Source organism: Balaenoptera physalus (genome assembly GCF_965194825.1).
Source record: "Balaenoptera physalus genome assembly, chromosome: 6".
Lineage (NCBI taxonomy): Eukaryota > Metazoa > Chordata > Mammalia > Artiodactyla > Balaenopteridae > Balaenoptera > Balaenoptera physalus.
In genome coordinates, this window is record NC_138885.1 from 106,054,750 (window position 1) to 106,080,342 (window position 25,593).

Here is a 25,593-nt window from a genome sequence, read left to right on the forward strand (position 1 = left end):
CCCATCCCGTCCGCTCGCGCTGCCTCGCGTCGCCCCGCCCCTGTCCATCGCCCCGCCTCACCCCGCGCGGCCGCCTCAGGGGCTCTCTCTTCTCCCAGCGCAGAACCGCTCCCCCAAGGCGGCGTCCTTACCGTCCAAACTGTCCGCCTGCCTATCTCCCCGGCATGTGTAGGTGAGACTCTTTGTTCCTTTTGTGTGTGTGTGTGTGTGTGTGTGTGTGTGTGTGTGTGTGTGTGTGTGTTATTTCGATGCTATTGGGAAAGGGAAGAAGACAAAAAGCGGGATTGTGCTCTATTTTGAAAAATTCAATCCTCAGTGCCATAACTCTCACGGTTAATTAAAATTAAATCTCCAGTGCATCTGGGTAAAGAGAGGCTGCAGCTCGGGAGCCTCCCGTATTGCCTCCTTGTTGCGCCCGCCCGCGTTGGAAGTCCAGCGATGCTCTGGCTCCAGCTGCTGTGTGCAGCTGGCTGGGAGGGAAAGGGGCAACCTTAGCTGAGGGCGGAGAAATCCGGCTTCATCCTCCGGAAGGGATGCGAATGAGAGGGGGAGGGGGGAAATACAATTGCAGTTATCCAGAGAACCAAGATAATAACTGATTTTTAGAAAAAACTCGAGCCCACCTCCACCTCATTTCCCTCTCCTCACCGAGGAATGAAGGGAAAAAGGAACCTTTACCAGATTTGAGATTTGATACATTTCAGCTGGGCTGCATAAATTGATGAGTCCAAAAGAGGACCTTTCCTCGAAGGGTGTATGCTTCCCGCAAGAATGCATCTGTAGGTGTGTGTTTGAGATCCTACCCTCTAGTTCATTCCTTATGCAGGGGTGCGAGCCTCCTGAGGGTGGGGGAAATTTCTCATCCGTGTTTTGGGGCTCATTAACAGTGATTTATTATTCAAATTCTCCGTCTTGCTTCCTGCTGTCAACCCACCGGAGTGGAATTACACCTGGACTAGCCTGGGGAGACTTTGCCTGAGAACTTGACAAATCTAGGGAATGTGTCAGGTGCTGTGGTCTTAACAATCCAGGCAGGATCATGTTTCTAAGTCTGTTGTCAGAGTGTTGCAGGAAGGGGGACCCTTTCCAGAGCCCGAGAGTGGGCTCTTGTCTAACACTCGGAAAGGAATTGTTGGAGGAGACACATGTGCTGACAAAGCAAGAGATTTTATTGGGAAGGGGTTCCCCGGGCAGAGACCAGTAGGGTAAGGGAACCCAGGAGGACTGCTCCACCACGTGGCTCACAGTCTCAGGGTTTTACCGTGATGGGGTTAGTTTCCAGTTTGTCCCTGGCCAATCGTTCTGACTCAGGGTCCTTCCTGGTGGCTCCCGCATCACTCAGCCAAGATGGATTCCAGCGAGAAGGAATCTGGGAGGTTGGTAGGACATATGGACTGATGTCTCCTCTCTCCTTTTGACCTTTCCTGAATTCTTCCAGTTGGTGGCAGCTTGTTAGATCCGCGTTCCTTACCAGGACCTCGTGTTTAAGATAACTCATGCAAGTGGTTACTCTTGGGCCTGGCCAGGGTGGGTGGTTTCAGTCAGTGGTTCCCCTAACAAGAGTACTGTATTTTCCCCTGCAAGGTATTAAAATAATGTAAAAACAAACAAATGCCATCATTCTTTTGTTGGGTCCACCACCGAGTTAGAGTGAATTGGAAATGGATCTGGTTGAGAGTGGAATCAGACATCACTTCCTCCCTATTTCTCCATCCCCCTGCCCTCCTCTGACCTCCTTTGAGAAACACCTACCCCTCTATCTTTGTTGCTGACAGATTCCTATCAACACTGCTTAAAGAAGGGAAGCTATCTCTTCCACTTCTCATTTGCTGGATAGTTTATCAAGGAATCACTTCTACTAACTCAGTTTTAAGAGGTTTCTTATTCCGAAAAATTCCAGGCTTTCTTTCTTGGGAGGAAGGAACACTTTAAATTTCTTTCTAAGGTACTTTTATTGAAGATCTAATTAAATGTGATGTGTGACCTGGTCTGGACTTGTGGATTCACGGAACTCTGCCAGGGCGGGTCAACATGGGCCTGGCTGTACTGCAGCCTCTGTGTGGTGGCTGAGTGGCCTCAGAGAGGGATTCTGCAGTCCTCCAGTGAAAAGGTGACTGGACTGGCTTCAAGCCAGTTTTGCTTGCTGAGGATGACAAGGAGCCATTCCTCGGCCTCAAGGAAGTTGCACTATGAGCCGTCAGAAAGCTCTTTCTCACGGTCCAAAGAGAGCCTGTGATTAAGGGAGATGTGGAGTCTCTTCAAGAGATCTTTTGTTAAAAAGAAAAAGGCATGTCCTCTCTGCCCCTGCCTCTGACCTCAGTCAGGGTTTGAATGTCTGCTAACCGCAAAAGGCCTGGAGGCACAGCAGTAGTTCTGCCTCTTGAAGGCTCTTTGTTTCCAGATTTTAGCTCTGACTCCTGGTTGAGCCCTCTCTTCTCAGGGCATCCGTGCCCTGCTGCAATGACTGTCCCTTTGGCCAAATCAAATGCTACCTGGCACTCTGCATCACTGCCCCCTTTGTCCTGGGGAAAAAGGCATCACCATGGCTATGATCTTTCCACATTCCCGCTCTGTCATAGCCCATTAGCACTCCCTCCGTTCATCTTCTGAGCTGCTCTTGCTACTAACCCATCTTCCCACCCCTCCCCCACCCCATCTGCCTAGTAACTTCATTTTCTCCCCTTCACGAAGCAGCTGCTGGCTCAGACTGACAGGGGCCTGTGGGATTCTCAACATTGAGACAGAATCTCGGTGCTGAAGGAATATCAGTGAGGCATATCTAGCCCCGCCTGCCTTGATGTAAAAGCAGTCCTGAGCCAACTTATATAAGTAAGATTCTTAACCAGTCCACAATATTCAGCCAATATTTATTGAGCACTCAATTATTTATTGAGTCATGTGCCAGGTACTATTCTAGACATGGGGGTTACAGTACAGTGGACAAGACGGTTAGGTGTCCCTGCCTTGGTAGAGTTTATGTTCTAGGATGTACACATGTTGGTAGGTGGGGGTGGAAGGGGTATGTGTGCCGTGAGAGGTAGGACAATAAGTAAACAAAAGATCAGACAATAAAGATCAGATCTAACAGCTCTTACTCTAAAGCTGCTCAAGCTCCTTATAACCAACTACCTTCACTACTGGGAAATATTTCCTCTGTAGACAGTCAGATGCTCCCCAGATGATGACCTAGCCTCAGTGTGGGAGCCTTTCAGGACCAGGAGACAAGAGAAATGCTGCTCACAGGACCACAAAGGAAAAGGCTGCAGCCTGACTGTGCTCACAGCCAATCACAGCAGCTGGCTGGAAGCTGCGAGTTCTCAGTTGCTGTTCCATCGTCGTTCCAATCACTTGATACTGGTCTGAACCAAATTTCCTTTCACCTTTACATTGGTGAGACTGTCTCTCTGAGAGCGGCTAATAGTAATTTTCAGTGGGAAAATGGCAAACGTTTTATTTCCTGGTTGGCCTAGTACCTCTAATGGTGGCAAACCAAGACGCTAATGGGGGAGTTTGGCCACCCCAGACAGGTGATATGTAGCCCTCTGAGTGCCAGATACACAAGTCAGAAAAGAACTGGAAGAACAGCAGGGCTGGAGCAAGGCACAGCTCACTGTAGTAGTCGTAATGAACTTGAAAATGATGATACTTTACCCACTTAGCTCCGGTTCAGTTTCCTTGGAAGAGGAAGATGTGTTAATATCAGTGAAGGTGCAAAAAGTCAATTCCTGATTGTACTTAGTTAAACCAGTGGAGCAGGGCACCCTAATTTGGAAGCATTATAAGCCAGAGACAGCAAAATGGCAGCCTATCTGTGATTTGTTTTGGTTGTTTGTACACATGGTAATTTATTTAAATTTGGACTAATTGCAGTAATTAAAATCAGGAACTTTCTCATGAAATTTCAGGCAACCCATACCAAATGGACCTGAATTTCTTTATGAAAGCAGTTGGCTGAACAGTGGGCTTGGTGGGAAGAAGAGAGGAGAACAGTAACTTGCTATTTCAGATGAGACCTGAGTGAGCGCTTATGTTTACCATAGCCCCCACCATTCCCTGTGTCCAGTTGCTAAGGCTTGGTGTCGTTGCCATTTATTAGCTTTTTCCAGCCACACTTCATCCATATATGTTACTTGCTTCCCTGCAATTAATCTAAGAGCAGAGGCTTCAAAACTCCCTGGCTTCTCCACCCACCAAGCCCACAAGTTCTGCTGAGTATCTGGGTGGGTTTGGAGAAGGCCCTGGATCAGGTCTGCTTCAGTGACCACCTAGGAGCAGAGAATCATGAGCAGACTCCAGGGAATTCATGCGTGATGATGAGAGGTCCGTGAAGCAGCAGTGAGCCACCACTGTGGAGGTGGGAGTGGGAGTTAGTGACCAAGTGACAGGATGGGAGTAATGACCAGACTTCCTGCTGATGACTCAGCTCTACCAAGGCACTATACCTGGGTAGGTAAGTTCATTTTGTGGTGTTGTGAGTTTTTGGGTGTTTACTGACTGCTTAAGAGCTGTTGCTTTTCTTTTAATAAAACTCTAGAGGAGTACATAGGCAGCTAGTGTGATTGAAGCATTGGAGGTATACATGAGGGAGATGGTATAGCCTAGGATGGCAGGACAGGGAGGGGCCAGATCACACAAGTCCTTAGGCCACATGAAAAGTTTGGGTTTCATTTTATACCAATGGGAAGTGACTGGAGGATTTTAAGCAGAAAATGGCCTGATTTTATGTATGTTTTCAAAAGATCTTTCTAACTGCTAAGTGGAGAATTGATTGGAAGACAGCAAGAGTAGAAGCCAGAAGATAAGGAGCATTTTTAGAACCTTAGTAAGAGATGGTGGCCTTTTAGACCAGAGTGGTAGCAATGAAGATGGGAAAAAGTGGTGGATGCATTTAAGAATTATCTGGAGAATTTTCTTCAAGGGTGGCTTAAAACCAGTTATTTTATGCCTAAGTTCCAGAGTCTGAGTATATACTTTAAAACCTATTTTTCCCCCCAGAATGACTGAGGAGTCAGAGCTAATGGTGGATTGAGGTTAACAGTCTGCAGTATCATACTCATTAATAAATTTTGGAGTGGGGGTGGAGGTGGAGGATGGGCAAAGCCTACCTTCCAGGAAAAAGAGCAGAGTCCTGTGTCTTCTCTTAATTCTATTGACTAAAACCTTGGAAACTAGAGAAATTTTCTTCCTACCCTCTCTCTTATGATATGTAAAAGAAAGGAGAAATGTTCAAAACCTGCTTCTCAGCTCAAATGCTAACAGCATAATAAAGTGTACAAAAATGAGGAAAATAATTAAGCCTTCCTCTCTTAACACTCGTTCACATCATATTTACAAATAGGCATTTTCCCTCCCCCTTTGCCTTACCGGGTCAACAAGTATGTACTGAGTATCTGCTACATGTCCTGCCCTGGGGTCTTCCCATTAGAGGTAAAGAAGTATAAGACAGTTCCTGACTTCTAAAATTTTATAATCTTCAGTGGGGAGATGAATGAAAAATCATGAAGCCATTCATAATCAGTTCAAGATGATATGAAATGCTGCATAATTAAGCACTAAGAGAGTATGGTACAGATGACAAATACTACTGGAATACAGAGTAGGAAAAGGCAGAAGAAAGGGATTGGAAACTAACATCTATGAAACATCAACTCATACTAGGCATTGGACACTCGAACACTCATGGCATTCTCACCTCACTCCTGCAACAACAAGATTGGGGTCGGGGAGAGACATGTGTAGGCTGGGATGGTCACAGAAGGGAACATGAGTGAGTGAGTCTCTTGAGCCAGGCTTGAAAGAGGTGGAAAAGAGTGAAAAAGGTGAAGGAACCGACATAAGTAAATGTGTCAACTAGTCATGTTATGGGGAGTGGGAAAAACTGCTGTGGAACCCTAGGATGGAGCATGAATATGGAGAGCCTCAAACACCAGGCAGACCCTTGAGATATATTTCAGTCAGAAATGGCAAGATAGTGACGATTACTGGACAAAATAAAAATATCTTGTGTCATTAATCACAGTTTAAAACGGTAGCGGAAGAACTCTGAAATGGAAGGCAGAGGAACGTACGTGGGGGAAGTAGTGTAGGGGCTGTATTCTAGCATATGGTGGTAGTAGAAATTGAAATGAACACGTTACCAAAGAGATTCCATAGGAATGAATGGCTGGACTTAGAAGCTGATTAGTAATAGGGACATAGGAATATATCCTTAATATAGGAGATGGATTCATCAAAGACAGCTCTAGAGGTTTAAATATAAAATCTGGGGTAAATGTTGGCAGGCAGCAAGGCAGGTAAATAAAACATGGGCTCTGAAATTAGCAAACCTGCGTGTGAGTCACAGCACCATTACTATGTAACCTTGAGCAAATTACTCCTCTGCATGGGGATAATAATAGTACCTCCCTCCTTGGTTTGCTGTGAGGATTACACAATAATGATTATTGAAAAGCACTTAGAACAGCACCTGGCACACAGTCAATATCCAGTAGTTTTAGTTATTACTATTATTAAGTCCAGATGTCCTCATTGCAAAATAGTGCTTGTTCCGTAAGATTGGAGTTGTGCAAGTTAGGCTTAAATCCAGTTCTCTCACTTCTTTGTTTAACATGGATGAGCTTCATAATGTCAAGTGAGGACACTAGAAGCTACTTCATCACAGAAAGCTCCTGTCCTCTGGATCTTCCCACTTTTAGAACATCATGTGCTCTCAGAGACGTCACCAAATGAATTTCATAGTCCAACAAGCTCCATGCATAAGAATGTGAAGGTAATGGTACTTATTTTGTTCAAACAGGCAAAGTCAGGCTGTGAAGATTTAGTGAAACCTTAATTCCACCTGTGGGCGTTTTCAATTCTGTCGCTGAGCACCTCATTTGTTTCAGTCACTGGGCTATGTGCCCAAGATACAAAGGTGATAAGACCCAGTACCCACCTGCCAGCCAGTGGGGAAACAGGTAAGAAAATTAACAATTAGAGGACAAAGGAGAAGTATTTAGGTGATACTTGGACAATGGAGGAGAGCTACCTGCTGAGAAGGTTGCTCAGACTTTGGGGAGTTTGGGCATTTAAAGAAATGTGATAGAGTCATTCTTGGTACCTGGTAATACAGAACATGCATCATATTAAGACATGGGATTTGCTTCAAATTGAGTGGCATTTAGCGCCTAGTTAGGTTTTTGTCTGTTTCATAATCCTTCCCATTCCCCACCCTGCCCTGACTGGGCCAGTCCACTAAACATGGGGACCATTTAATACAAATAAGAGGAGAAGTTTTATTGTTTGGGATAAAGGGACACCAAAGAGTGTGCATGTAACTTTGAAAGAAAGGAAGTACTCAGAGAGCTGAAACAAAATGAAGATTTGAGAATTGGGAACAAAAGTAACAAAAAGCTGGCACCCTGGAGTTACTGAGAGCAAACAGTCTCCGGGCGCCTGGGGCAACAGAACTGTGAGTAGAGTCTACTCACATTCTACTACAATTCTCAATTATAAATAGTTATTTGGAAATTAGGACATTTGTTTGGTAAATAATTCAGAAACTTTTCATATCAATAGAAGCTGCCACTGTTGTCATTAAAGAAAGGTATTTAACAGTATAATTGACAATAATATTATATAACAATGGCTCCACTTGCCTCCTGCACTACGTTTAAAACTGGGTTTGTTAAAAGCACATGAGGGACTTCCCTGGTGGCGCAGTGGTTAAGAATCTGCCTGCCAATGCAGGGGACACGGGTTCGATCCCTGTTCTGGAAAGATCCCACGTGCCGCGGAGCAACTAAGCCTGTGCGCCACAACTACTGAGCCTGCGCGCCTAGAGCTTGTGCTCCGCAACAAAAGAAACCACTGCGATGAGATGCCCACGCTCTGCAGTGAAGAGTAGCCCCTGCTGTCCGCAACTAGAGAAAGCCCGTGGGCGTCAACGAAAACCCAACACAACCATAAATAAATAAATTTATTTTTTTTTAAAAAAAGGTCCATGATAGTATTCTGGCTAATAAATAAAGAAATGAGAGAAATAGAATGTCACCATTTTTGTAACACCTAATGAACGAATGGGTCTGGCCGATAGTCGTCAATGGCTACTAATTTCACGGAGTCAAGCAGATATTAGCTACCTTCTGATGGAAATACAAAACACCATTTATAACATCTTGCCAAAACAACCAACCAACCAAAAAAGTTCTAACCCAAATATGAGTAAGCCTCTTTATTTAGCTACCAATTTATAGGAAATATATGGTTCAGAGGAACACACTATGCGGGTTGCAATCCTCAAGATCTAGGCTATGAGCATCTGCAAGGTAAATGACCTTTCTTTAAAAAATAAATAGAAAGGAAAAGGAAAAAAAATTGGTTGGGGAACATATGGACCTGTTCCGTCCAATATAGTAGCCAGTAGCCACATGTGGCTATTTAAATTTAAATTGGTTAGAATTCAATAAAATTTAAGACGCATTTCCTGGGGAATTCCCTGGCGGTCCAGTGGTTAGGACTCCACACTTTCACTGCCGAGGACCCAGGTTCAATCCCTGGTCGGGTAACTGAGATCCCACAAGCTGAGTAGCGTGTCCAAAAAATTAATAATAATAAAAATAAAATTCATTTCCTCAGTTGCACTAGACTCATTTCAGGTGCAACGGCAGAAAGTTCTATTGGACGATGCTGCTATAGACAGAGGTGTACGATCTGTTTCCATTGCATACATCTTATTTGAATCCTAATTCAAGAAAATAGACTTTAAAATGTTAAACAGGGAAATTTGAACTGACCAGATATTTGATGATATTAAAGAATCGTTTAAAAAATTAGGTGCGAGGGACTTCTCTGGTGGCGCAGTGGTTGAGAGTCCGCCTGCCGATGCAGGGGACACAGGTTCGAGCCCTGGTCCGAAAGATCCCACATGCTGCGGAGCAACTGAGCCCAAGCACCAAAACTACTGAGCCTGCACTCTAGAGCCCGTGAGCCACAACTACTGAAGCCGGCGCGCCTAGAGGCCGTGCTCTGCAACATACAACGAAGAGTAGCCTCTGCTCACCACAACTAGAGAAAGCCCCACGCAGCAACGAAGACCCAACGCAGCCTAAATAAATAAATTAATTAATTAATTAATTAATTAAAAAAAAAAAAATTAGGTGTGATAATGGTATAGTGATAATCTTTTTTAAAAAAGAGAGTTCTTATATGTAAGAGGTACATGTTGAAACAGTTACAGATGAAATGAAATGATGTCTGACATTTGCTTTTAAATAATATGAGGAGATAAAACAAGATTGGCTACTAATATTTTGATTATTGTTGAAATTGGGTGAGAGGTACAATAAGGATTCATTCGAATTATTCTCTTTGCTTTTATAAAGGTTTGCCACTTTCCCTAATAAAAATGTTCTCATTTTACATGTTTGAAACGTTCCATAATATAATAACATTTTTTTTTAAAGAAGCATACAACCTGTTTTTTTTTGGTTTTTTTTGTTTTCTTTTTTTGGCTGTGTTTGATCTTCGTTGCTATGCATGGGCTTTCGCTAGTCGCGGCGAGTGGGGGCTACTCTTTGCTGCGGTACGTGGGCTTCTCATTGCGGTGGCTTCTCATGTTGTGGAGCACAGGCTCTAGGTGCGCAGGCTTAGGTAGTTGTGGCAGCGGGCTCAGTAGTTATGGCTCACAGGCTCTAGGCGCACAGGCTTCAGTAGTTGTGGCACACGGGCTTAGTTGCTCCGTGGCATGTGGGATCTTCCCAGACCAGGAATCAAACCCACGTCCCCTGCACTGGCAGGCAGATTCTTAACCACTGCACCACCAGGGAAGTCCCGCAGCCACCTGTTTAAATGTGACTGGCTGGGTATTTGCTAATTGGCACCTCTTTAGCAATAGCACTCAAAACATTCCGTTCCTCTTAATGGCCCCATGTACCAAGAACACAGGCCGATCAGTTTCTTCCTTAAAAGATGTTGTATAGACTCTCTTCTCTCCCACCTCTTTTTACCTGGAGAACAAAAGAGGAGAAAAGTGTTGAGTGAAAAGTGTGCATTCTTTCCACTTGTCTCCCAGAAGGTGATAGTACAGATCCCAGCCATTCTGGGATCTTGGGCCAACAAGAAGCCAGGAGACAAGTGTCTTTATAGAATATCAGAGAAGGCATGGTTAATGAAGTTGTGCCATCGTTGGATGGCTTGTTCAAAGTTGCATTCAACCATTTGAGTATAGTTGTAATGGCTAACCCCATAGCCAGAAGCCTGGAGTGCTGGTCCCAGCCATAGGAATCTCCATCTATGGTGGGAGGAAGAATGGTCCTTAATCTGTCTGTAAGGCTTCCTCACCCAACTTCCTTATACTTGGCATCCCCCAGCTAGATTGATGAGTTTTGCATAATATACGCAACACAAAATATGGCAACACAAATAAAATTTTATTAACAACGATTCATTCTTGTAAAAGTATTTCCATAGCACTCCCAAAGTAAAGTTTTATGAGAAATAAAGGGAGGCAAAGGCTTCTGCCAAGTTGAGGACCACTTCCTAAACCCCTCTCCATCTCACCCTATTCATTCCATGTTGATGATTTTGCTTTCCTATCTTTCAAGTGCAACTCACCGTTGGAACGTCTTTGCATAGCCCCATCCTGGAAGAAGCTCTGTGATGTGTGGGTCGTGAGTTTGCTCAAGCAAATTGGACTCTTTACAAGGAATAGCTAGATTTGAGGACTAGGATGGAAGAGCCAGCACCAGTGGAAGGCCAGGGCCAGCTCCCAAGCCCCCACCAGGGCTCTCTGAGGAAAGCCATGGCAGCTGCCCTGGCCCTTGATGGGGAATCCACACTGGGTCGCAGGAAAAAGAAGAAGAAAGAGTCCCGCCCAGAATCTATTATCATCTACCGGTCAGAGAGTGAGAAACTGGATGAGGAGCCTGGGGAATTAGAAGGTGGAGATCAGCCTAAAGAGGAGGAGGGAGATGATTTCCTAGACTATCCTGCGGATGATGGTAAGTCTCTCTGGGGCCACCTACTTAAAGCCACAGGAAGGAAACCAAATGAGGATCCTCCAGAAGACAGACAGGCATTTGCTCACTGATGTACTTCTTTTTGATACATTTCTTCTCACAGTGTTGCAGTCTTCATTCAACAAATCGATAGTATTTGTTGAGCATTTATTACGTTCTCTTCTAGGTGATATGGAAGAGATCTCTGCCCTTTTGGAACTCCTTGTGTAATGGAAGAGACCGATTTATACACAAAAAATAGTAATACGAGGCAACCATGCTAACTATTTAATACATGTAAGATAAATAAACTAATAGTTGACTTTCATAATAATCAGGAGAATGTGAATTATAACAACAATGAGTTATAGTAATCCTTCACATGTAGGATGGCCAAAAATTGGGTTAAACATGATAACATCAATGTGAGGAAATGGATATATTCTCATATACCTCATGTGGAAGAGGAATCCACTTCAGGGAAATTTGTCAATGTCTATTAAATTTAAAATTCAAAATATGCATAGCCTACATCCAAGAAATTCTCAGTATCTACCCCATGCCCATGTGCGTAAGGAAGCATGTATAAGAATGTTTGTTGCTGTTAAGGAAACTGTGGAGTGTCCATATTAAGTGTCACTACACAGCAATAGATGGATGAGGTAGATCTCTGTGTCGATGGTCATCCCTAAGACATATGCCCACGGTGAACGAGACGAGCAATGCCCCTGCCCTCATGCAGTTTACCTTCCAGTCAGGGGAAGACAGACAGCAAACAAGTCAGCAGATAAGAGACAATTGCAGCTAGTGGTGCAGGTTCCAAAGACAGTAAACCTCAGTGACGGGAAGATGAGCAAGTGAGGGAGGCGGGTGGTGGGAAAGATTGCATGGTTGGGGATGCTTCTTGGAGGAAGAGACGTTTGCTCTTGAGGCAGCCCCATTCTGTCCGTCTACCAGCCGGGGGCTAGGAGTCCACAGGGCCTGGGGGACATGCCAACTGAAAGCCTATACCTTCCTCCCATCCTCCACTTGTAGACTACACTTCACATACGAAGGACTGTGGACTTTGCTGTTTCACTACCTGCAGTCTCACCACTGGGATGGCCAAAGAGTGGCTGTTTGGTGGGGGTGGTGGTGATGGTAGTGATAGTAGTGGTGGTGGTGGTGGTGATGATGGTGATGCTGGTAGTGGTGACGATAGTGATGCTGGTGGTGGTGATGCTGGTGGTGGTGGTGGTGGTGGTGGTGATGATGGTGATGCTGGTGGTGGTGATGGTGGTGATGCTGGTGGTGGTGGTGGTGGTGGTGGTGATGGTGATGCTGGTGGTGGTGATGATGGTGATGCTGGTGGTGGTGATGGTGGTGATGGTGGTGGTGGTGGTGTTGATGGTGATGCTGGTGGTGGTGTGGTGGTAATGGTGATGCTGTTGATGCTGGTGGTGGTGGTGGTGGTGATGGTGATGCTGTTGATGCTGGTGGTGGTGGTGGTGGTGATGGTGATGCTGTTGATGCTGGTGGTGGTGGTGGTGATGATGGTGATGCTGGTGGTGGTGATGGTGGTGATGCTGGTGGTGGTGGTGGTGGTGATGGTGATGCTGTTGATGCTGGTGGTGGTGGTGGTGGTGATGGTGATGCTGTTGATGCTGTTGGTGGTGGTGGTGGTGGTGGTGGTGGTGGTGATGCTGTGGATGCTGGTGGTGATGTTGGTGGTGGTGGTGATGGTGATGCTGGTGGTGGTGGTGATGCTGGTGGTGGTGGTGGTGGTGGTGGTGGTGGTGATGGTGTATTTTTGTTGGGGAATGTGTGTATGTTGTGCGTGTGTATGTGTGGTGCCTGTGTGTGTACAGAATTTGGATATGAAAGCTGGGATGTCCACCAGCATATGAGGAGGACCCTTTCAGAGAAGCATGGGGTTAGGAATGAGGAGAGAAGAGGGGTGGGCTGCTCATCAGTATAACACACACACAGCACCGCCTTTACACACAGTAGCTGATACTCAGAAACAGTATTTTCACAGCACTTGTAAACTAGAAATAAGGTCACTATGAAGTGGCATCTGTGGTAGAGTTCCTCACTCCCCTGGATATCACAGACATGATAGAGGCCCAGAAAAGTGGAGAGAGAATATAAGAAACAAGTTTAACCTGCTTCAGGGCCCTGATGTGAGAGTTTACCATGGGAGCACTAATCCCTCCCCGAGGGAGACCCATTCAGTCCATCGTGGAATCACTGACTTTGTACCATGTCAGGGTGTACCGTGTCAGGGGCTATAATAATGGACATTCTTGTACTCAGCTCCAGTCTCAGGGGATGACGCTCTGTTGAAATGTCTACTCTTCTGATCTTGACTTTCCCCTCTTTATGCCCTGCAGGTATGTGGAACATGCCTGTGGACAGCCGCTATGTCACATTAACTGGGACCATCACCCGAGGGAAGAAAAAGGGGCAGATGGTGGACATCCATGTCACGTTGACAGAGAAGGAGCTGCAGGAACTCACCAAGCCTAAAGTGTCTTCAAGGGAAATGGCACCTGAAGGCAGTAAGGCCTGCCAGCTGGGAGCAGACCGTGGGCCCCACGTGGTCCTCTGGACGCTGGTCTGCCTGCCTGTGGTTTTCATCCTCTCCTTCGTGGTCTCTTTCTACTATGGCACCATCACCTGGTACAATATCTTTCTTGTGTACAACGAGGAGAGGACCTTCTGGCACAAGATCTCATGTTGCCCCTGCCTCATTCTCTTCTATCCAGTGCTCATCATGGCCATGGCCTCTTCCCTGGGCCTCTATGCTGCCGTGGTCCAGCTCTCATGGTCCTGGGGAGCATGGTGGCAAGCTGCCCGGGACATGGAGAAAGGCTTCTGTGGCTGGCTGTGCAGCAAGCTGGGTCTGGAAGACTGTTCTCCCTACAGCATTGTGGAGCTGCTTGAATCTGACAATATCTCAGGCACTCTGTCCAACAAGGATGCCACCCAGGAGGTAGAAACATCTACCGTCTAAACTCCCAACAACTTACTTCATTCTCTGGTCTCAGTAGCCTGTATATCGTCTTCCAATTTCAGAATATTCCTTCTTTAAATTATTCCTCCCCCCCCTTCCCCCATACACAGTTCTTCTGGAAAATTTTAGCCCACACTGATCTGTCCTACCATCTTGTTGGTTTCCAGGAGGGCAAGAAACAGAAAAGCAATTTGTGCCCAAATAGTCCATCCAGTGGATAAACTCTTCTTCATTCCTTGCCCTATGATGACCATTTATCTTAGACAAGGGAGCTCAGGTGTGTGTCAGTTCAGGAGCTTGGAGGTGTTCCTGGTGCCTGGAACCCAGGGGAGATGTGACTAAATGTGACAGGGAGAATAAGGTGGCTCAGGGGAGACCAAGTCCACCAATAAGATAATAGATAGGGATGGAGTGAAATATTTAAGAAGCAGGCTGCAACAGTGTAGCAGAATGTAAAGATATGTGTGTACCACTTAGATTTTGATTTATATATTAAATATAATTAAAATCCAAATATCAGTAGTTTAAACAAGATAGAAGTCTGTTTCTTTCCTGTATAGAAGAAGTCTGGAGGCAGACCATCAGGGAAACTGATGAATTCATCAGAATCCCAGGCTTTTTTTATTCCCCAACCCTCATTGCCTTTATCCTCAGCACCCAGTGCTGACTACATCTCCAGTCATCACATCCCTGTTTCGGATAGAACAGAGGAAAGGGTAACGAAGAGCACATACACCCTCCTAGGCTAAGGCGGCTTCTCAGAAGGCCCCCTCAACACTTCTTGTATCTCATTGACCAGACCATAGTCACATGACCTCACAAGCAAGAAAGGCTGGGAAATGTAGTCTTTTGGCCGGGCAGCTATATTCTAAATGTATGGGTTCTGCTAATTTAAGAGACAAGGAAATAGTGGCTATTTTGGTAGGCAAGTAAGAATCTCTGGCTCACAGTAATTATTTAAATACATTCAGATCCAAAACTGCGAATACAGTTTTATTTATGTATGTATGTATTTATTTATTTAAGCCTAAATATTACGCAGAGAATTTATACATAGATACTAGCTACATATACTATGCATAAACCACACGTAGATATTAGCAACTCATGTATGTTGCAATTAAATATCTATAATGCCATGTGGTTCAGGTTTTTTAGAAAGGAAGAGTGAATAGTTGAGTACAATTATATCACAGTAGCATAGCTTTCTTCCTGGTAGTGAAGGTGGGCCTGGGTGGTGATGTTTAGTTTAATGTAGAGATGAAAGACTGCAAAGGGAGTCTGTCAGACTTTCCCCCAGCAGGGTCAGCAGCCCTAAGCACAAGAAGACAGCTAGCTTTGTGTGGTTTGTCAAAACTCACTCAGAGCCTCACTCACTCAGAACTTTCTTCTCACAGCAAACACAGTCTTTGCTGTGCTGAAAAGCTTGGGTCTTCGTGGACACTGAGGGTGTAAACCAGATGGATCCAGATTAATAGATTCTGAACTTAAAAAAAATATTCCTGAGGGTCTCTTTCTAATTTCAAAAAAAATCAAATCCTAAGAGGTCAGGCAGATTTTGGAGGTTTGGGTCCTTATAAGAATAGCTGGTGCCCTATTCGTGGTTCATGTCTCAGGAAGAAGCTGTTGAAAGAACTGCTGTGAATCAAACCAGATGGGTCAGGCAATGCTGTCCCACAGAAGGCCAGGACATTTGCCTGATGCATGGTGCTGAACTCCACCTTCAGAGGAAACCCCTCCTTTTTAAAAATAACTATTATTAGCTTGAAAAAAAAAAAAAACTGTCCAACACGTTTGAAGATAACGTTGGTGCTCTCTGGTGCTTTTGCAGAGATATAAACAATTGAAATGAAGACAAAGAAAATAAAAATAAAATCAGATTAACGTTTACTCACTTTGTCTTTGAGTTTCTCCAAAATTGCTTTGAACGCTACAGTTTTCATAAAAGGGTGAGCGTGGTGACTATTTTATATATGTATAATGATCTTAATATGGGTTCTTATGTCTTGACTCTTCCCATGGACCACCAATTTATGAGGATTCTGTTTAGCTGGATTTTTTCCACAGATCACAGATTTACCTAAGCCTACATTAGGAAGTTGCAGCCACATTTGTCACATTTTTTTCAGGGGTTAAGGAAACAAATGGCCAAGGCCAAAAACAGTCATGATTAGGGCAAGGGTAAGATGTCTCTGGCAGAATGAAGGAGGGTGGGGTCAGGGTGAGGAGCATGGGATACCTAGGTGAAGTTGATGTAGCCCTCACCCTAATTGGGCTCGCCACCTAGTGGAAGAAATAGGCTCATAAAATAAAATCATTTCAAAAGGGCTCAGAGAGGTATGTAAAAGCCTAGACCTGAGGAAGGAAAACTTAACCAAACAGACCTAAAGCAATCTCATCTTTTATTTTGTATAATGTTCATGAATTCATCACTTATGTAGTTCACTCTCAGAGCAATATCAAACTCAAACACATTTCAGCAACTTAAATTGTAATTTCAAAATAAAATTCTTTACTTGCCTTTATTAACTACTCTTAAGGGATGCATAGTCTACACTACAGCAAGAGTTAAAAATATCCCTATTGTTTCAGTTATCTCTTGTTGCGTAACACGTAAAACTTACTGGATTAAAATAACAGTCATTTGACTTATTTGCTGGTAATTCTGCGACTTGGGCAGAACTTGATGGAGATGACTGGTCTCTACTCAATGTCTCTCTAATGCTGGGACAGCTCCCTTGGGGATGCAGCACCTACTCCCAAGATGGCCTCACTTGCATTTCTGCCAAAGTGGTGCTGGCTGTCATCTAGGTGGGCCCCTGGGGCATTGGTGCTCAGTGCTGGTTATCAGTTTGCTAAGGCTGCCATAACAAATACCATAGACTGGGTGGCTTAAACAACAGAAATTAATTTTCTTATATTTCTGGAGGCTGCAGGTTTGAGATCAGGGTGCCAGCACGGTTGAGTTGAGCCTGAGGAGAGCTCTCCCCTTGGTTTTCAGATGGCTGCCTTCTGCATATTCATATGACCTCTTCTTTGTGCAAATGGCTGGTGGGGTTGCTGAGGGGGGAGTCAGTGCAAGCACACAAACTCTCTCCATAATGGCACTAATCCCAAACTCTCTTTATAATGGCACTAATCCCATCATAAAGGCCCCACTCTCACGACCTCTACTAACTCTAATTACCTCCCAGAGGCCCCATTTCCACATACCATCACATTGGGGGTTAGGGCTTTAACATATGAATTTGGAGAGAACACAAACGCATAAACCCTAATAGTGCTCCTCTGTGTGGCTTCCCACGTGGCTGGGTTGGGCTTTCATAGCATGTAGTCTTATGGTAGTCAGTCTTCATATATGGCATCTGGCTCCCACTAGAGTGCAAAGACCAAATCTGCCAGGTACTCGGAAAGCTTTGGTCCAAAACTGGCCCAGTGTCACTTCCACCACATTTTACCGCATTTTAAGCAGGTCCCAAAGCCGGCCCAGATTCAAGGGAAAGGCACTATATAAGGATGTGGATGCTGGGAGGCATGGCTATTGGGGGCCATCAAAATAATGATGTCACTTTCCTTTTCTTATTTCATCCATTTCCCTCATATGCCACAGTGGCTCCCATGCACTTCTCTTTCTGTCCAAAATGCCCCTTCTCCTCTACTAGCCATAGCCCATCACCTCTTCTCTTTACCCTTTCCACCTAATTCTGTATCACACAAATCTAAACCGATCCTGAACTGACAGGTTGAAATGGAACCAACAAAGTCAGAATCCTTTCGTTGTGGAGGAAGAAGGGAGTCGCCATTTACACTGTCACATTGGGAATGTTTGTCCCTCACCCTTGATTAATGGAGGCCCTTTGCCAGGAGAAGCAGTGCTTGAAGTCCATATGCATTCTCAACACCATGGCTGCCTAGCTGTCTGGAAGTGTATGATCCTAAAGACTTCTATAAGGACAGTGGAGAGATGCAAACAAGCACAGGCACTAGAATTTAAAAAATTTTTCCCAGGAAACAAATCTGTACTGGAGGGTGTGTAGTGTGAGAAAGAGAGAGGGGAGGGGACAGAGAAAGTACAAGAGGAAGAGAAAAAAAGAGAAGGAAATAGAGACTAAACACAAGATAAAATCATGGGCATAAAGCATAGAAATTGCCTTCACCATGGTGAGTTTCCAGTAATTCTATTTACCTGTCATATGAAAAATACTTTAAAAATAATATTTCAGCCTTAAAAGAACTCCTTGAATCAAAAGCTAGATGAACCCTCTGGGCTCTGAAAGCACCGTCTGAAAGTGTCTGACTCTCCTGGCTTCAGTGTGTTTATAACTTAGGCTCCCTCAAGACCCCTCCCTCCTCATGGCCTCTCCACATCTTTCCAGCTGCAGGCCTGCTTTTCCCCGGTCTGATTTTCAAGAGGGACAGAAGCTCATTGGACTTAATGTTCTAGGCTGGCAGACACTTTGCAGGTTGCCAGACCCTTCGTCCAGTCAGCTCTCAGCTTGTGGGTCATTTGGTACAGAAAATAGCGTTTTCTGTGTAAGGTTCAACATGGACCTGCCTCCCTCAAAGAGGCAAGGGCTGCAGGCTGGACCGTTTCCTTTGAAAGGGGGTGGAGAGACTGTCAGGCACCGAAATTGATAGCTGCCATTTCTAGAACATCTCCCTAGATTCGTCTTCTGGAATTAAACCTCACTTCTTCCTTTCCAAGCTAGCGACGCTTCTAAGTATTGGGAGATCATTAGCAGATGGTGTTTCATGCCTCCAGGCCTTTTTACATCCCATCTCCTTTCCAAGGAAGAATGCTCTTTCCACTTTTGATTGCCTGGAAAACTACTTTTCCTTCAGAAGTTGGTTCTAAGGTCATCGCATCTGTCGTCTTTATCTTTATTCTTAGAAGAAGAAACAGAATTTTAGGGAAGTTAAGTGACTTTCTGGATTCATGCTCATATTCAGGGAAATCTAACTCCAGATCTCTGACATAAAACGCTGTAGGCATTATTCTCAGTGTGAGAAAAGGGGAGTGAATCTTTCGGAGGAGCGATTCCTAATTCTAGCGACTTGGGAAGCCCGAAGACCACACAGCTCCTCAACAAAGGGAGAAACGCAGGGAATCTGCGCATGCTCAGAGCGTCGACGTACAGTTTCCCCGCCCCTTCCAGCCTCCGCGGAAAGCGGCTCTTCCTGCGACCCTCCAGCTCCGAGTCCGGCGGAACTGAGCTTCGGCGCCGCAGCTTCCCGCTCGGAAGAGGCGACCAAGGCGCTTGCGGAACCTCAACATGGCGTGGTCGGGGAATAAGGTAGGAACATCTGTAGGCTTGGGCCTTGCCTGTGCCGGGGGTCCGGAAAAGGTGGTTCGGAAGCAGGAATCATGGGAGCACGGCGGTGCCAAGGAGTGAGGAAGAGAGATCCCGGTGGTGGGCTGGATCAGTAGGGCCGGGGTCGAGGGATGCGCTGTGAGAAAAGCTGGCGATTTGGAGTCTTCAGGCGGGAGTTTGAGCCTCGCGCACTCCCCACCCCCGCCGCCTACTCAGCCCTTCCATCCTCTCACTTCCTCTCCACCGGTCCTCATCCTGCTTTCCATCCCCCTCCAACCTCCCCTCCGTACCTCTCTATCCCAGCCTACCCCCGACTCCTCCATTACTTCTGAATCTGGGTTTTAAAAATCTGTGAGAATGGAAGTTAGCCACGATACTAACCAATCCCACAGGCTTGTAAAACTTCAGAGAAGGATTGAGAGTAAAATAACTTGAAATGTAAAACGTCTTATTACCTCTATAATAATCTAATATTTCGCATTTATTGCAAAAGCTTACTCTGGTGAGGCACTGATCTAACGCTTTATTCCGGTCTCATTTAATCTTCACAACAAGCCCATGAGTTGAAAACTTTTATCCCCAGTTTACAGGTGAGAAAACCGAGGCCTAAAGAAAGTGAAGTGATTAGCCCAAGGTCACCCAGTCCACAAGTGGTAGAGTCTGAATTTGAACACAGGCTTTCTGCTTTCAGAGTCCGGGAGAATGTCTCTCTTGCTAGGAATCTATGACCCTCAGTGACCCAGGTTAATAACATTGTGATGAATTTTTAAAATGGCATTTTCAGTATAGGCAGAGAGTGGTAGTTGTCTCTGAAGGGTCTCTAGAGGGAGGTGTGTTCCAAGGACTTGTGCATTCATTCATCCATCCATCGGTCTATCCATCCATCTATTCAAAACTAGGCCCTTTATTAGGCATTTGGTATACAGATAAACAAGATAGGAGTTGGAGCAGCTGATCCCTAGTCTCCTCAACTCCCCGTAGGGAAATGCTGATTAAAATGATTATGAACATATGCCACTCACCTCCTTTCCTTTATTCCTTTCAGCTGCTGAAAACTTTCAGCGCTAATGAAGCAGCAGTTTATGGCAGGTGAACTTGCAGCAGAATTCTAATAGCCTGCATTGCTTCAGTGCTTAAATGAAGGGTTGCCATGCTGCTCAATTTCTTTCTCCTGGTTTTCTTAACTGCTACCAGAAGGGAGCGTGAGGTATTACATAGACCATTCTTCTGCTTTCAGATAAGAACTTCCATACTGTGAAACCCTTTGATGCCATTTTTTGGATACCTGATTCCTGGCAAAGGACCTTTAGTCCTCTGGTTTAGAGTTTTCTGTTCGTAAAAGTAGCTTTTATGAACATATATTAAATAGGTGCAGCAGCGTGTTTGGGGACTCAACTTTTTAAAGGTTCTTATGCTCAGAGCATTGAAACTATGGGATGTAAATTTTATTGCTCTCAAAGGAATTTTGTAGTTTATTACCACCCTTTCTCCAAACATGCTATTTATAATCTAGAACTCTCTTAATATTAATGCATTATGTTTAATTCTTTGTAAACTAGGGAAAAAACTTAAAAAGTCTTTCCTTTCCATGTTTTGCCTTGCCTGAGATGTAACCAAATTAGAGATCATCTATAACATCCCTGATAGGAGCTCATCTAGGTTTTTCAAACAATTTTAGGGTCAGGAGATCATTGCTTCAGAAAACAGTAGTTCTTTCATTTATTACTTCTAAATATTATTTTTTCTCCCTTAATATGGTGTCAGATCAATCTCTCTATAGCTTCCATCTGTTGATCCTATTGTCTCTCTTGCGGAGCTATCTTTTTATAACACAGCTGTCAACTATTTGAGTATGACAGGTTCCTCTAAATCTTCTCGTCTGGTTCAAATAGCCAGTTTTTCCCACCTGTTCCTCAGGTCACGTATTCTCCAGATCCTTCTCTAATCTGCTCATTTCATGTTCAGTTGTAATTAGTGTTTCTCATAAGATGTGATGATCAGAACTGCTCACCGTTTGTCAAATGTGGTCTGATCAGTACAAAGCATAGGTGAGACTGCCAGTCAATGTCAAAGAATGTTAACTCTGGAAAATACCTTAGATCTCATCTAGTCCAACAACTGCTTCCTGCCTCCACAAATTAACAGTGAATTTGACATGCGCAAGAATTTAGCTACTTGGTAATAAAGATGGGGCTGGATCCCAGGTCTCCTGGGATCTAATATAGTTTTTTTTTTTTAACCCATAAAACCTGTCTTTTCCTTCCTTAAATTTACTACACCATTGATAGGACTGAAAATATTTTGGAGGATGGAATGGGGTAGGTCTGGGGAATGTACTCCTGTAGCCATGTCCTACTGGTGACATTTTATAATGTCATTTTATAATCCACCCTGAAATTGTGAGCTGCTATTTGTTCAGGTCTCCTCCAACCCAATTCAGTTAAACTTTGGATGCCAAATACAGAACTTTACATGTATCCATTTTACTTTTAGTTTATGTTTGCCCTATTTCCTTAGTCTCCTACATACATGATTGCTAGCCAATGACCAGGTGTCTTTATTTATTTGGTTTCCTCTGCCTAAAACTCCCCTTGTTCACATGACCGACTCCTACTCATTCTTTTTTTTTTTATATCTTTATTGGAGCATAATTGCTTTACATGTTGTGTTTCTGCTGTACAACAAAGTGAATCAGCTATATGTATACATATATCCCCATATCCCCTCCTTTTTGAGCCTTCCTCCCGCCCTCCCTATCCCACCCCTCTAGGTGGTCACGAAGCATCGAGCTGATCTCCCTGTGCTATGCAGCAGCTTCCCACTAGCCATCCATTCTATATTTGGTAGTGTATATATGTCAGTGCTACTCTCTCACTTCATCCCAGCTTCCCCTTCCCCCACCCCATGCCCTCAAGTCTGTTCTCTACATCTACGTCTTCATTCCTGCCCTGCCACTAGGTTCATCAGTACCGTTTTTTAGATTCCATATATGTGCGTTAGCATATGGTATGTTTCTTAGATTCCATATATATGCATTAGCATATGGTATTTGTTTTTCTCTTTCTGACTTACTTCACTCTGTATGACAGACTCTAGGTCCATCCACTTTGTTACAAATAACTCAATTTCGTTCCTTTTTTATGGCTGAGTAATATTCCATTTTATATACGTGCCACATCGTCTTTATCCATTCATCTGTCGATGGACACTTAGGTTGCTTCCATGTCCTGGCTATTGTAAATAGTGCTGCAATGAACATTGTGGTACATGTACCTTTTTTTTTAAAATAAATTTATTTAGTTATTTATTTTTGGCTGTGTTGGGTCTTCGTTGCTGCGCGCGGGCTTTCTCTAGTTGTGGCGAGGGGGGGCTACTCTTTTGTTGCGGTGCGCAGCCTTCTCATTGTGGTGGCTTCTCATTGCAGAGCATGGGCTCTAGGCACGAGGGCTTCAGTAGTTGTGGCATACAGGCTCAGTAGTTGTGACTCACAGGCTCTAGAGAGCAGGCTCAGTAGTTGTGGCGCACGGGCTTAGTTGCTCCGTGGCTTGTGGGATCTTCCTGGACCAGGGCTTGAACCTGTGTCCCCTGCATTGGCAGGCGGATTCTTAACCACTGCACCACCAGGGAAGCCCACATGTATCTTTTTGAATTATGGTTTTCTCAGGGTATTTGGCCAGTGGTGGGATTGCTGGGTCATGTGGTAGTTCTATTTTTAGTTTTTTTAAGTAAACTCCATACTGTTCTCCAAAGTGGCTTTATCAATTTACATTCCCACCAACAGTGCAGGAAGGTTCCACTTTCTCCACACCCTCTCCGGCATTTATTGTTTGTAGATTTTTTTGGTAATGGCCATTGTGGTTTTGATTTGCATTTCTCTGATGATTAGTGATGTTGAACATCTTTTCATGTGTTTGTTGGCAATCTGTATGTCTTCTTTGGAGAAATGTCTGTTTAGGTCTTCTGCCCATTTTTGGATTGGGTTGTTTGTTTTTTTGATATTGAGCTCCATGAGCTGCTTGTATATTTTGGAGGTTAATCCTTTATCAGTTGCTTCGTTTGCAAGTATTTTCTCCCATTCTGCCTACTCATTCTTTAAGGTTCACCCAAGGATCATATCCAGGAGGCCTTTTCTGCCTCCTTACCCGTCCTCTATCCCTTCCACCAGTCTTGGGTAGATGCCCCTCCTGTGTGCTCTCTTAGTGTCCACTGTATACCTCAGTCATGGAATATTGTGCTGGTATCATTTATGTGTCTGTGTCCCCTACTAAAATAGATTTGGTGTCTTAGTCTTCATTTTAGATTCCCAGTTTACAAACTGATTCAAATTATTGGAGTGTATCATTTTAGCATATATAGATTGTGACAGTCACCTATTGCCACCAAAATGCTTTATAACAAACTACACCGCAAGTCAGTGGCTTACAACAAAAGCATCTGTACTCATACTGTGGGTCAGCATATCAGTTGCATTTGGTTTGATGTGTAATATTTTGGGCTCAGCTGGGCTGGACTTAGCTCTAGCCTGCAGGTTGTTTTCACATCTCCTCCCCATGGATTTATGCTCAGGCTCAGGCCAGAGGAGCAGCAGCTACTTGGAGCGTGCTCCTGTCCTGGCAGATACTTTCTAGCTTTCAGGAAATATCAGGACTATTTAAAGTTTCTCCATAGTGAAAATTTATGTGCCTTATGTACATTCTCTAAGTAGAACACCTCCCTTCCCTTTATCATGCATACCCTGAATATCTATGGGTGAAATAAGTAAAGGACATCTCTTTTGTTTCTTTTTTTAATGACCATTAATAACATTTTCTCACACGTTCTTTGGGACTTTTTTTCCAGGCAGCTGTGGTGCTGTGTATGGATGTGCGTTTTGCCATGAGTAACTCCTTTCCTGGTGAAGAATCCCCATTTGAACTAGCAAAGAAGGTGATGACCATGTTTGTGCAGCGACAGGTAAGATTCAGATTGGTCTTGAGCTTGTATGTAACTCATGGTTTAACTGCTTGTTGCTTCCACTTAATAATGCAAGATACCAGCCTCTCTGTGTTGCCCACCCTCAGTGTTCTGGGGAATCTGAGGAGTTATTCTTACATATACTCATATACTACCGCTGGCGCCTGATATGTTTTTCTTTTCTCGTTTTGGCTCCTCCACTGGATATTACAACTTTTATCAGAAGCAAGAGGCAATGTGATGCTTAAATGTGTAATCTCTAGAGCCCGATGGCCTGGGTTTGAATCCTTGCTCTGCCATGATACTGACTAACCTTGCAGTCTTGAATAAGTCTTTCAACTACTTTGTGCCTATTCCAGTTATCGTTTACTGGTTACAAACTACCCTCCCCAAACTTAGTGTCTTAAATGATATTAAAAAAAATCATCCCTCATGGTTCTGTGAGATGACTGGGCGTGTGAGTTGGGAGGTTCTCTGTGAGGCCTCCTGTGCAGGTGTACTCACGTGGTGGCTGGTGCTGAGTCATCTGAAGGCTCGGTGGGGCTGTACGTACGTCCAAGATGGCTCACCCCTGTGCCTGGTAGTTATGCCTTCTGGGGGCTGTGAGCTCAGTTGGGGCTGTCCCCCAGAACCCTTACCTGTGGCCTCTCCATGTAGCTCGGGATGCTCACAGTATAGCAGTTGGTTCTAAAAAAGAGTGTTCCAAGAGTGGACATTCTAAGAGACTGCTTATGTGGCTTTTTATGACCTACCTCTAGAAATCCCAGAAGGTCATTTCCACTGCCTTCTATTAGTCAATCAGGTCGCTAAGCTATCTCACACTCAGTGGGGTGGGGAGGGGGCGGGAATTAGAGTCCCCTGTTGTTTTAAGGGGTAGCCTCCAAATACAGGGAGAGAAGGAATGGATGGAGGCCGTCTTGAAGACTCTCTACCACGGTGCCTCCGTGAATATCTCTAAGATAAAGTACTTAGTACTTGACGTATTGTAAACGCTATATGTGTTTTTATTATTATCATTATTACTACTACTACCATTATTATTAATTTCTGCCCTTTCTACCTGGTCTGACTGCTACTTTTGCGAAGTCCATGAAGTTCTGCTTCATTCACTACTCCTCTGGACACGTCTGCTGTTTTTTCTGGGTGTTGCCTTTTCTCCTGGGCACTATTACCTCCCACCTGTCATCCTAGATTTTCACAAATTCTGAAAACCTGAAGTCCTTAATGTCTCAAAGAAGACGAGAATGCTTCTAACCCCATTCTTGGTTATAGTAATTTGTGTTGGTTGTATTCAAGTAGTGCTGCTGTGCCCTAATGTAGTATAGATTTTTTTTAAAAAAGGGAAACAGTGCTTTCA

The 25,593-nt window shown here is 44.4% G+C and overlaps 2 protein-coding genes across 8 annotated transcripts in view; both read left to right on the top strand.

The window, feature by feature from the left end:
- The first annotated feature begins 44 nt into the window (after nt 1–44).
- TMEM169 (transmembrane protein 169) lies at nt 45–19,004 on the top strand. 5 transcript variants are annotated; one of them, XM_082467498.1, is made up of 4 exons: nt 51–172; nt 6,797–6,956; nt 10,584–10,979; nt 13,349–19,004. In XM_082467498.1, exons 3-4 carry the CDS (start codon nt 10,709–10,711, stop codon nt 13,969–13,971), a joined length of 894 nt encoding a protein of 297 aa, XP_082323624.1. In that variant the 5' UTR covers nt 51–172; nt 6,797–6,956; nt 10,584–10,708; the 3' UTR covers nt 13,972–19,004. The 5 variants fall into 5 exon arrangements, with proteins under 5 accessions (XP_082323623.1, XP_082323624.1, XP_082323625.1 ...); XM_082467499.1 differs by having other exon boundaries at nt 57–168; nt 3,160–6,956; XM_082467500.1 differs by lacking the exon at nt 6,797–6,956 and adding an exon at nt 3,160–6,769 and having other exon boundaries at nt 57–168.
- A 93-nt stretch (nt 19,005–19,097) lies between these two features.
- Nucleotides 19,098–25,593, top strand: part of XRCC5 (X-ray repair cross complementing 5) — a 97,636-nt gene continuing 91,140 nt past the window's right edge. For 2 of the 3 annotated variants that reach the window (XR_014265322.1, XM_082467473.1), the window contains exons 1-2: nt 19,105–19,265; nt 24,123–24,236. Coding sequence is in view for 2 of the 3 variants with exons in the window: in XM_082467473.1 (XP_082323599.1) it covers nt 19,245–19,265; nt 24,123–24,236 (135 nt within the window). In the remaining variant the exon portion in view is untranslated. Of the gene's footprint in view, nt 19,266–24,122; nt 24,237–25,593 lie in introns of all 3 variants that reach the window. The other variant, XM_082467472.1, reaches the window with a different exon arrangement.

Coding starts and splice junctions, on each gene's coding strand:
- TMEM169 (XM_082467497.1), top strand. CDS start 10,709: ATGGAAGAGCCAGCACCAGTGGAAGGCCAGGGCCAGCTCCCAAGCCCC. Junction 10,980..13,348: donor AGACTATCCTGCGGATGATG/GTAAGTCTCTCT, acceptor TATGCCCTGCAG/GTATGTGGAACATGCCTGTG.